The 12,891-nt window shown below is 45.8% G+C and overlaps 1 protein-coding gene across 4 annotated transcripts in view; it reads left to right on the top strand.

Annotated features, from left to right (window-relative positions):
* The window catches only part of LOC113835883 (protein FAM78B), an 81,830-nt gene that overhangs the window by 50,482 nt on the left and 18,457 nt on the right, over positions 1-12,891 (top strand). The window contains exons 1-2 of one of the 4 annotated variants that reach the window (XM_035445232.1): positions 5,472-5,724; positions 6,328-6,416. The exons of the other annotated variants lie outside the window; for them this stretch is intronic. Of the exons in view, the coding sequence (XP_035301123.1) occupies positions 5,488-5,724; positions 6,328-6,416 (326 nt within the window). The 5' untranslated portion in view covers positions 5,472-5,487. Of the gene's footprint in view, positions 1-5,471; positions 5,725-6,327; positions 6,417-12,891 lie in introns of those variants that run through there. 4 annotated transcript variants of the gene reach the window in all.

The raw sequence follows: 12,891 nt of genomic DNA, 5'->3' as shown, positions 1-12,891 counted from the left end.
GGGGTGTGTCATGGCTGCCTCCTCCTCACCCCAACTCTGTTAAAAAGAAGGCTGAACCATGTCTTAATCAGTGTTCTACTGTTGTGAAGAGACACCATGATCACGGCAACTCTTACAAAGGAAAACATTTAACAGGGTGACCTGCTTACAGTCTCTGAGGTTTAGTGCGTTATCATCAGGGCAGGACATGTGTGCAGGCAAACACAGTGCTGGAGGAGGAACTGAGAGTGGAGAAGGAGCTACATCTTGATCCCATAGGCAACAGGAAGTGGTCTGAACTAGGCATAGCCTGAGCATAGGAGACCTCAAAGCCCTCCCCCACAGTGACACACTTCCTCCCACAAGGCCACACCTACTTTCAACAAAGCCACACCTCCTAGAAATGCCATTCCCTATGAGCTTATGGGGCCAATGACATTCAAACTACCACAGACCACACTGTTTCAAGTCCTGCTGGGAATCTCCTAGCTCAAAACCTTCCCAGATACCAGGCTTTCCTGCTTAAAGGGTCATGACTTCTTTTCTATTTGAAAATTGGTACAGAATTTGTCTCAACTTTGTGGGATATGTATGGTGTTCAAAACTCACACATAACTTTCTAAATGCCAGTGTTTGTCAAAAGTTGACAATCTCTGCTAAACAAACACACCAAAAAAAAAAATTCTGAAAGATCTCAATCATTTAATAGAGAATAAGCTAGAATGGGCTTCGGCCCAAACTCTGCCATTTGATAACTGTGTCTTAAGACATTCTTTCTCTGAGCATTAGTTTCTCAGCCTCTAAGTGGGCATTAAAATCCATCAGTTTATTTCAAGACTTCAGTAAATTCTGTGTGCATGAGTACCTTGAAAATTCTAATGTGCAATAGTATTTTATTATCATACATATGTCCCAGAGGTGCCTAGCATAGTGTACACAGAAGGGGCTGATGGCTGAGTAGTGAAGGAATAGATGGTTTATTTCTTGTCCTAGGTCCTTTTACTTAAAGAATTTATGTACTTGATCTAAGAGCCACAGCAAATGCTACTACTAAGACGGCCTAGGCTACATAGTGAGTTCCAGGGCTAGCCTCCACTAAGCAGCAAGAAATTGTTTATTTCTGTTTTGTTTTGTTGTTTTTGTTTCTTCTTTTTTGAATGCTTAGCATGTCCTGCTAGGCTGAGGAGAGTCCTTCGAAAAAGGTGATAAAATGACAAGTGGCCTCCTATGGCAATAATGGGTGAGCCAAGGGGAGACCCTGTCTTAAAACACAAGGTGGATCTCAACTGAGAAACCACAACCTAAGGTTATTTCTGACCTCTACATACACACACGTGCATGGACGGCCTTCACACATGCGCATACACATATAGACATGAAAAAATGATGAATTAGTGCCTTTAAGCTGTGTGGGAGATCATATGTGGTCAGCAGTATTTAGGGTCTGTGTTTGGTCTTTACTGGTTTGACACTGTTGTGAGGTGGCATCTCATCCTCATCCACCCTCAGCCCAACCCTATCTTCCCACCCCATTGTGGGACAGAGCTCAGTAAAGGCCTAGTGTTTTCATAGCCCTGTCCATCCATATGCGATCCTACTGAACAGCGACACCAAGTCATTGGCTGCTGGGCTGCTCAGGGCAGAGAACGGCAGCTGGAGAGAACCAGGGCAGACAAGACCTCTCCCAGTCCTTGCAGCCAGCTGGATGAGCAACAGAACTCTTGAGTTTCTGATTCTGCCTCCACACCCACCTAATTGGAAGATGGTTTATTAAATTCCTCTTTCAACAATCAAGTATTCTTGGAATCCTAATTGTTATCCACACCCTCATGAAAATATATCTAGTTATGGACTGCTTACTGAGGTTTATAAAGCTTCAGTGTTCTCTCATCACACGTTTAATCTTTATAACTCTGTGAAGTAGCTGTGAGGTCTGTCTTAACACCTAAGGAAACTAGAGCAGTAACCTGGAAGCACCAAGGCAGAGAGAAGGGATTCAACACAGCCTTATCTCCCCCATGAGCATGTCTCTGCCCTGTACCACACTATCTCCCAGGAGTCTGAAAGTCTGGAGGAAGCAATTCCCTGCTTAGGGGAAGGGCTCCAAATTGAAGACCTGCTTAAGGTGGGCCCTCGCCAAGGGCAGCCCATGTGGTCTAGAGGCCTTGGTGAGAGTCAGCTTGGCCATATACTGGCCACTTCCCACCCCTAATCCCCACCTCCCAAAAGAGAATGCCTAGGTTCTCGAGGACACTGACCATCATAAGACTGAATGACCATCAGAGGAGACACAGTTGAACCTGGCTTACTAAGGAATTTATCTATTTTCATTTATTTAATTGGCAAGTGGTTATTTAAAATCTCTCATGTCTCTGACTTAGCCAATTTAACAATGCACTTAAAGTGGTTTTCCCAAGATTAGAGATGAGAGAATCTGGTAGTTTGGATCCCAGCTGTGGCATTTATTAATGATATGATTTTGAGTAAATTACATAATCCCTGTGAGCCTCAGTTTCCACATCTATAAAATGCCTGTAACCTAGACATACACCTCTAACAAGTGTTGATAAGGTGAAACTTGATTGTTATAGAGTGCTTAGCGCATGGCAGGCATGTAGCAAAGACTCACAGAATCCTGGGTGGTCCAGGGCCTAGTAGTCATCACCACATGCACTCTGTTTGAGGACAAGAGTTTAGGCAATGCCCGCCTCTTTCGGTGGGAGCACCACTCTTTGAATAGTGGAGAAGGGAGTGGCAGGTGTGGGAAGTTAGTATATGCTGTCTTTGTTCTCAGCAGAGTCCAGGCAGTCACAGCTTCATGGATGGCCTTTCAGAGATCCAGCCGAGCCAGGGCAATACCGTGAGAGCTGGAGCTGAGCCTCAACATACTGGAAAGCGTAGACTGATGGAAAGCACCGTCTCAAGCTCCCAGGTGTTGTAATTTAAGAAAAGCAGCTCTTGGGAGAAAGATGCCATGAGACAGGGTTCAAGCAGAGGTTTTTTATTAGGGAAAGGATCATAAAAAGGGGAAAGGGAAGTGGGGAAACTGGCCTCCAGAGACATGAGCAGCAGGAGAAAAGAGAGAGAAAAGGGGGGAGAGAGAGGAAAGGAGGAGAGGGAGAAAGAGAGAAGCAGAGAGAGGGGGAAAGAGAGGGGGGATAGGAGGTGGGCAGGGACCTTTTTAAGGGGAATATAGTGAATGTGCACAGGTGGTGCTCTTAGTGGCTGCAGCTGAGGGTGTACACTGTCAGAACCCCGAGGACAGGCCAGTGCAGATGCCTGAATACTAACAACACCAGGTTTCTCTCCTCAGTTACTGTAGACTGTTTACCCCCCAAAACCTTCATCAGACAATTTCATAAATGGGCGACATGGAGATCAGAAGAAAAGCAATAGGCAGGGCTCATAGACCCTGCTGCAGACTCACACCTGTCTTTCCCTCAGCCATAGGCTGTTTTGGGTCAGTCTATCCAGAGACCAGGCTTGTGAGTACAATTATCATAGAAATGTAATAAACGACTAACATGAATGTCTAGAAAATCTATTTAAAGAATGGGAATGAATGAACTGAAAGACAAATTCAGAAGCACCAGAGAACTGCACCCTAAGATTTTAGACAGAGACAGCCAGAGAGTCCCACCTGCCTCAAGACAAAATTGCAAAATTATAGCCTGGGAGGCCCCAGCACTGAGTAATGTCTCCCGATGTTAATAAAGTCTTTGAGAGCCTGGATCATGCAACTTATTGCACTTAATTTATATTCTCTTAGGCAAAATCACTATGACCTGGATAGAAATTTAGCCAGAAAGTAATAAAGCATGGAGAGCCACAGGTTATGAAGCAGCATGAGAGCAGCCAGGAGCCCTGCTGTATGACTCGGTATATTTTAAATGTTAGAGGAAATTAGATCATATTGGACATTTATTGAACGAATTTGATGTGCCAGGAACTGTGCTGTGCGTACCGATGACCCGCAGTCACCAGTCACCCTCAGAAGCCTTCTGCAGAAACCATTGCAGTCAGACGTTTCTGTTAGAAGACACGTTCTTTGACCTTGGCAGTTTGACTTTTCTTCCATTTGGAGTGGCCAAAAAGAAGTCGTATTCCTAGTTACTTATAAAAAGATCAAGAGACTTCTTGCATTGCTACAGCAGATCATTAGCCAGGCTGACACTGCCCACAAACCACAGTAGTCCACTTGTCCACATGCTACACAGAAATTCTATCTCTGCCGCAGGGGGCAGAGATTTGAGATTTCTAGGTTTTCTGTCCACACTTGGTGAAACCACACAGATACCCAGGCTCAGAAAGCAGGGACCCACTGATTGGGGTGTAGAGAATAAATAGGAACCCCAACTTAGCACTACTTTTTCTGCCCCTCCTACTGACTTGGAGAGAGTTCTCACAGACTCCATGACTCTGAGGACCCTTTGAAAAAGAAAACAGGCTATCATTCCCACCAGAGCCCAGCCACCTGGACCTCATAGTTGCTTCACCTAGGAGAGATAGACAACAGGAGAGGATCTGGGGCGGTGTTTCTAAGATAGTTGGGAGACCCTGGTATATCTAGGCCCCTCTTCTTGTCTCCTTCCAGGAGAAACCTCACACCTTCCACCCTGGAAACTTGTTTCTAAAAACTGATGCTTCAGGGACTGGAGAGATAGCTTAGTTTGGTAAAGTGCCTGCCACACTGAGTTCAGATCCCTAGTACCCATGTAAAAGCTAACCCTAGCCTTCAGAGGAGGTGGAGAGAAGCAGAGCTCAGAGCTCACTGCCAAACTAGACTAGCCAAACTAGTGCACTCTGGGTCCAATGATAGACCCTGAATCAAAACTATGCAGTGTAGAGAGAGGGTGGGAGATATACGACATCAACCTCTGGCCTCCTTACACACACACACACACACACACACACACACACACACACACACACACACACATGCACATGCGAGTACGCACACACAGATGGTAATAGTTCATACTGTATTTCACCTATCACAGCTCCTGCATCCTTGGTCATATTTGTTGAGGGGAACTTTTGAGGTCTCTCTAACTCCTATGCAGATGTGTAGGACACAGGACCTTCCAGAGCTAGATATAGTGCCAGGACTCGCTCACACTTAGGACTTAATTCATCACCTGCCCTAAGATCACTCTGACTTCTTGGACCATCTGCCTCAGAGTTCCAGATGTGCTCAGCTTCCCTGAGCTCTGCCAGATGAGGTGTGAGAACTAGAGTCTAATAGCTGGGGCCACACACTCTTCTCTCCAAAGCTAGAGATTTTCAGTTTTTCCCGTGTGGCTGGCTCTGTTTCAAGTTTCATGGCAACTAAAGTCACTGTTGCTATCTGGTCACCAGTGAGTATGCACATGGGGTGTAGCTGATGCTTCTATGTTGGCAATCAATAGAGACAGTGATGTTAGCTACTAGGAGGGCTTTGGGCAGCATTGCATGAAAGGAAAAGCTGGTGATTGCTCATCTCTCTCAGTGGCATCAGGTAATGAATAAATGCCAAATTGTCAGAAGAAATCAGTTGCAGTCTCTTACTGCCTGACTTTTCAAAGATGGCCAGCTGTACAAAGTGAGGATCTGAAGTCTAGATTTCATGATACTCGGGGAATAATGAGGTCAGGGCCAGTAATAAACCCAGGTTCTTTTTCCTTTGAAGATAGCTCCTTGTCTTCTCTGGATCCCAGGACTCCAGGCTGTCTCCCCCAGGAAACCAGCTGGGCGTCTGAATCAAAGGTCAGAGGGAAGGAATGGGATTGAGTGACCTGCCTGCCAGAAGTAGATATGCAGGGCCAGGGCCAGCTGGTGAGGACAGGTAGCAGGTTTAGGAATGGAAAACAAAAAATGTTGGAGCCGTTTTGTTTTTTGTGTTTTTGTGGTGGTGATGGTTTTTGTTTATTTGTTTGGTTGGTTTTTTTTGTTTGTTTGTTTGTTTAACTCTTTTAGGTGGTTGGAGATATTCCCTGCTTTACTGATGAGAAAACAGTGACATGAAATGTTAAACAACTCACCCCAGGTCACACCAGTGGGTTACCGTAGAGATAGATTAGATTTGTCAGGGAAAGATTTTCCCTCCTTGAAGGAAACCCCACCTGCCAACCATGGAGAGATTGTACATCTAAGGCCATTGTCTTGGAAAGCTGATGGCCGCATGGCTGGCCAGGTGTGAACTGACTGCCACAATGTGAACAGACCTGGTTCACTGCCCCATCCCTGCAGAGTGGCCAAACTGTACACTGACCAGTGACCAGCCTGTCCCCAGCAGTGTCTCCAGGGTCACCACAGGGACTCCAAGAGCTAAAAGAAAGCTGAAATTCCCACGTGTGTTTTTCCCACCAGCTGGAGCAACTCGGGATGGATAATTTGCTGAGAACAGCAGAGACTCCTGGGACGAGTGGCAATTGGAGTTTCTCAGAGACAGACAATATGTTGGTACCAGATGTCATTTTAAGCTAAAAACCTATGGTTATGTTGCTTAGATGATCTTCTTTATTTACTCTAACCCATAATCCCCAAGCCATTTGAGATTGAGTGTGGGCTGCTGAGCATTCCTGGGAGAACCACAGCTCAGTATTTTTAGGTGTTGCCATTTCCGGCTGGGGAGTAACTTCTGCCTGCAGCTTCCTGCATTTAGTATCTGATTGCCTCTGCATTTATTCTGCCATGGGACCTCAGAAGCTGGCACCTTGCTCCTCTCTCCCAGGGGAGTGTCAATGCTGAATGGTGTGCTCATCTTATATCCAGGCCCAGAGGGCCTCCCGGGGAGAGTCTGTGCCTCACTGGTTGGATCCGTCACTTGGACAAGTTTCTGCCCCTTCTCTCCTGCCCCCTCACCCCCATGCCATCTAGGCATTACTGAGAAGAGGGGACTCAGGAAAGGACCAGGGACCCTGTGGGTTCACAGAAGTGGGACAAAGGCAAGAGTGAGCATTCTCTGGCAGGGCAGTGCCTGAGAATCTGGCGGAGGAGCCAGCTATCCTGAGCCTATTGAAAATGGTGCCCGTGTACTCCTTCCCCTCCCTTGGAGATATTGGACAGCCCACACCCCAGAACTGATGAAGAACACCTTTGCCCCACATACACCTGAGCCTCTGGCCATCCATCACCAGGCCTGCTCCACCATATGTGTGTCCTCCATTCTGTCCTGGTCCTGACTGCTCCTGGACCCCTTGTTTCTCTGGGTACCTGGGTACTCTTCAACAGTCCAAGGCCTCCTGGAACTGGCATGCTTCCCCTCCTTGCCCCTGTCAGGGTTGCTCTGGCCTAGGATGACGGGAGAGGCTGATGTGTAAAGTTTCCCCCATGAAGGAAGGGAAAGTGTAGTTGTTTTTTTTTTTTTTTTTTTTTTTTTTACTCATTTTATTCTTTGGGGGCCCAGCTCCTAAATAATCACACAGCGACTTTTTCTTTCTTGTGAATGCCTGGCCTTAGGTTGGCATGTTGCTAGCCAGCTCTCCTTATCCTGTCTACCTTTTGCCTCTGGTGATGGGGAATGTTGTTCTGTGTATATGTTTATCTTATTGGTTGTTGAATAAATCACTGTTAGCCAATAGGGAGCAAGATAGGAGTTGAGTAGGATTCTGGGAAATGTAGAAATGAGAAGTCACCATGTGATCCAGGCAAGAAGTGACATCGCAGGCAGTAACAAACAGTATATCAGTATATAAGCAAAAACGAACAGGAAATCGCTATCTTCTCTCCTCTGCTGAGACGCTGAGCAGACACGATGTAGACTCCAAGGGAGTAAAAGGCCCAGACCTTTTCTCCGGTAAAATAAGGCCACATGGAGATAATTACATTATTAGAAATGGGTTAATAAGACTGAGCTAGCAAATAAAAAACTTAGCCAAATGCCAACAGTACTATAACTAATATAGTGTCTGCATGTTTCTTTGGGGCAGAGAAGGGCAGTAGGACCTAGCTAGGCCAAAAAACTTTCACGTTACACTCAGGCTTTTACCTTTCTCTATTTCTGTATATCTTTTCTTTCCTTCTTATATAGTGAGAAATTACCAATATGGAGTCAGGTAGAAATATAAGGGTATTTAATAGAGAAAAGCCTTACTTACAGAGGGACCTAGCCAGCCGGCGTGGCAGCAGTCTGTACAGCAAGAAGCACGCCTACTTAGGGGCTGGCTACAGCTTCCCCTACATTCTTATTCTGTGGCTGGCTGTGTGGCTGGATGGCTGACCCCTGGCATCTTCCTCTCCTTCTTTTCTTGCTACTCCCTCTTCTCCTTCTTTCCTTCAGTTTATTCTCTCTGCCTGACAGCCCCTCCTATCCTTGGTCCTGCCTAGATATTGACCATGAGGCTCTTTATTAGACCAATCAGATGTTTTAGGCAGGCAAAGTAACACAGCTTCACAGAGTTAAACAAATGCAACATAAAAGAGTACAACACTTCTTTACATGATTAAGCAGATATTCCACAGCATAAATGAATGTAACACACCTTAAATTAATATTCCACAACAGGAAACTCCTGGGACAGAGGTCCCAGGCAGTCCCTTTGGGAATGGTGAATGCCCATGGTCCCAGAACAGGCCTCCTGGTCCCTGCATGCTTTATATCAAGAGATTTGCTCCTGAAGGGCTTTCTAGTGTAGCACAGGCAGAGTTGGAAATGCCTGAACATGAATCAGGAGTGTCTGAGTGTCACAGAGACCTGCCTGCTCAGCCACCTGGTGATGTAGTTACCTTGGACAAATCTATTGACCCCCTGAACTGTTTTTACCAATGCGCCTCAACTTAGGGTCTGCTTAATGTTCTGGGTGTGTGTGTACGTGTGTGTGCGCGTGTGTGCGCGCGCACGCGCGCGCGCGCGCGCGCGCGCGCGAGCGTGTGTGTGTGTGTGTGTGTGTGTGTGTGTGTGTGTGTGTGTGTAGGTGCTCACAGAGGCCAGAGATGGATGTTAGGTGTCTTCCTTCAATCATTCTCCTCTTGTGTATTTATTTATTTACTTACTTATTACTGTGTATGTATCAGTCTGTCCAGTGTGTGTGTGTGTGTGTGTGTGTGTGTGTGTGTGTGTGTGTGTAAATGCTTGTACACATGTTCAGTGATGTGTGTAAGTCAGAAACAATTTTGCTATGGGTTCCAGAAGTCAAACTCACGTCACCAGGTACACACTTTTACCTACTGTGCCTTCTTGCTAGCCCTCCACCTTATTTCTTGAGACAAAGTCTCTCACCAAATCCAAAGCTTGCTGATCGAGCTAGAATGTCACTAAGGTTACAGGTGCATGCACCATGCCAGCTCTTTCTTGGGTGCTGGGGATCCAAACTCAGGTCCAATGGCAAGCTACCAAATGAGCCATCTTCTCCGCCCTCTGATAAAGCCATTCCGAGTTTACCATAAGTTTCCTAAAAAGCACTTAATACATCTCACCTACTGAGCACCACAGCTCAGCAGCACGGTACACCTGAGATGGTCAGGCGTTTACCCTTGTGGTTGCTCACTGTCACTGCCCAGCCTGGCATTGTGAAAGCATCATTCATGGATCACTAGCCCAGGAAGGATAGAATTCCAAGTTTAGTCTCCACTGAATGCTGATCGCTTTTGTACCACCATAAAGTCAAAGCATCCTAGTTTGTAAGGATGCTTTGTAAGTAGGATCTGTCTGCACAGGAAATAGATCTGATCCATCCCACTATGCAAAAGCGCTGTTGTCAGGATCGAAGTGAGGGGCTGTGTGTATGTAAGATGCTCCTTCCAGCCAAGGCACTGAATGGAGCTGTTGACCTCACTGCTGCTGTAATGCTAGTGAGGGTGGCCATGGCTCAATCTCACTGCTCCCTCACCCCCCCCACACACACACACACTCTCTCCTGCTCCTCTCAGCAGTCCCTCCAGAATATATGGCCATTCTGATTCTCAGGGGCATTAATGCAAGTTCAAAATATTCACTGCAAAAAAAAAAAAAAAAAGTTAAGACACAACCCACCTCAGTCTTGAGAAAAACAGTCTTGCACTATCAGTCTTGAGAAAAACCTTCCCTGACAAAACATGACAGCATAACTCGTAGACTGACTTCAACAAAATGCAGCATGGCCAAGGGCAGTTCTGGGTCCACCTGGATTGGAAAATGCACGCTATGACACTCTGCCAGGGTGCAGGGGTCGGCATCGCAGGCACACAGCCTGAGGAGAATCACACCATAGCACAGAGCCTATTTCTGTACAAGTACAGGGCACAACCTGCATGCCTGTCCCCGTGCAGAGTGATGGCCACCTGCTTATATCTTTTTCTCTGGACTGCAGCTCCCCTCTCTGTTGGAGCCCACGTGGTGGTCATCATCCCTGCCTACCTTCCCCTGCCCTTCACTTGACACCATTTCCTTCTGGCCTGTGAGCTTGGGCATCCTAAGCATAGGCCTACCCAGATGGTGTAGTAGGGATTCTAGTCGGTATTAATAATAAAAACCCAGAGACAGATATTGGGGTTAAAACTGAAGATCAGAGAAGCAAAGCGGCATCCACTAGAGAGTTCTCACCTCTACCGGTGCTCAGTCCGAAGGGGGGATCCTGTCCTCAGACTGCATCTCCAGACTGCATCTGTCTCCACCAAACCTCAGACTGCACTGAGCTCCTGTCTCCTCCTGCCTTAGATTCCTCTCTAGTGGGGGGATTAAAGGTGTGGGATTCCAAGCTCTGAGATCACCTTTGCACAAGCTCTGTTTCTCTTTTAGACCGGATCAAATTTGTGTAGCCCAGGGTGGCCTTGAACTAACAGAGATCCCTCTGCCTCTGCCTTCCAAGTCCTGGGATTAGAGGTGTGTACCACCACTGCCTGGTCTCTATGGCTAACTAGTGTGGCTAGCTTTGCCCTCTGATCTTCAGCAAGCTTTATTTGTTAGATCATAAACAAAATATCACCACAAGATGGCTTCTCTCTGGGATGGCACTGGACTCTTAATGTTTGAGATAAGCCCCTCTGCCCCACTTTCTGCCCCCTCTGGCTCCATAAGACATGAACTAACACCACACACAGGTGCCCTCTCCAGGTCTTCCCATACCCCTGTGTGAACTAAGTTCCCTTCATGGTAGCCCTGGATCATCCCCACCAGTGAGGGAATATTGAGAAACAACTCAAATCTTCCCTAAAAAATAAAACTATAAAAAATAAATCAATACTTGCCTTTCCCCCAGTGCCCAGTCTACACCTGCTAATTTTGTCACCTTCTTTTAAAATACAATAAAGAGCGCGTCCCACGTGACTGCTTGACTGCCATTCACAGCCCCTGAGAAGCCTCTGCTGATCGGGACTCTTTTATCCTGCCAAGAATTGCTTTGACACACTTTTTCTCCAGTGGATTTGTCCTCCATTAATTTAGCACAGGTTCGGTCTCTTAGAGCCTTTAAGTGTAGGAAGGGATAGAAGGATGTTTTATGTTATAGAAAGCCTTCAAATGGGGGCCTTTGAGCTATGGGTCACGGAGGGTCAAACATGTTAGGGCTCTGTCTACCTCCTTTAGCTCAGAAAAAAATGAAATAAAGGAAACAAGACTGCTACCTGCCCCTGTGTCTTTCTAAAAGCCGTGGGAAGAGCAGGCACTTGAAACAGATGTTTGGAAATGAGAATTTAAGGCCACCACATTTTCCTCATGCCATGCACAACCATAGTTGCATGCCCATAGTTAAGGCACAACTTGTCCATGTAATCCTACCAAATTTGCCTAATACCTGTTCTGGACAGTTCTACAAACAGACATGCTCCACTTTGGGAAAGCAGATGGAAAGGAAGAGGGAGGAGATTTAATCCTTTTTTATTTTTATTTGTTGATTTGTGTGTGTGTGTGTGTGTGTGTGTGTGTGTGTGTGTGTGTGCTGAGAATCAAACCCAGGACCTCACAGACATGCTAGGCAAGTACTGTACCACAGAGCCATGCCCTATCCCAGCCTCTAAATATAATATTCTAATGGTGTGGCCCTCAGTAGGTCAACCATGCGCCAGTGAAAGGCCACACTTTCAAGAGTATGTAATCAGCACAAATTATACATGATGGATTAAAAAAGAAAGGGACACAAAGTTGAGTGAGTAAGGAAGGGGGTGGATCTGGGAGGAGCTGGGAGAAGAGAGAGTATCATCAAAATGCATCGTATGACATTCTCAAAGAACTAATATAAATTAAGAAAAATATAAAACAGGAGAAATGAATGTGTGCTCATTTACATATTACATTGAAGTGTTGCTCTTCCCCATGCTCCTTTTTTAAGAAATGGTGTTTGTGTATATTGAATTGTTCCTTCACATACCCTTTACTGTTACTGAGTTTACAAACACATTTGAAAAACACATATTTGGAACTCAGAACCAAGTGTAGTCCAACCTGACCACTTAGTAGCATACAGTATCTCCAAGATCTGAGGTGCTTGTCTGTAATACTGGATAATCAAAATTCTTAAAAGGATGAAATAAGATTAGTCCTTCATTCATCAAAAATATACATTATGGGCTGGCAAAGTTGCTCAGTGGTTAAGAACACATACTGTTCTCATAGAAGGCCTGATTCCCAACACCCACACCAGACAGCTCATAACTGCTTGGAACTCCAGTTTCCGGGAGCCAAAACTTCCCTGGCCTCCATGGGCACATTCACAAACTCACATACATACACATAAATAGATAATAACACTTTAAACTGTGTATTAGAATAACATTTCTTAAAACTCTTATTCTTATCATATCAATACAGAATAATAGTAGCTGGTCAGATGTCACAAAATTTAAGAGAGAATGTTGGAAATGATTGGGAGTAAGAGTTGTGGTGCATTGCAGAATTCATTCTGGAAAGGTGGAGAGCCCATACCCTGGAGCCCCAAGGGTCAAGGTTGGAGTTGTAGGTAGGCAAGAATGGCTTGCATCACAGGCATGCAGAGTAACCAAGGATCAGAGTCTGTATTC

The sequence above is a fragment of the Cricetulus griseus genome, chromosome 5 (assembly GCF_003668045.3).
Source record: "Cricetulus griseus strain 17A/GY chromosome 5, alternate assembly CriGri-PICRH-1.0, whole genome shotgun sequence".
In the NCBI taxonomy this organism is placed as follows: Eukaryota; Metazoa; Chordata; class Mammalia; order Rodentia; family Cricetidae; genus Cricetulus; species Cricetulus griseus.
This window is presented reverse-complemented; position numbering and strand designations above follow the sequence as displayed.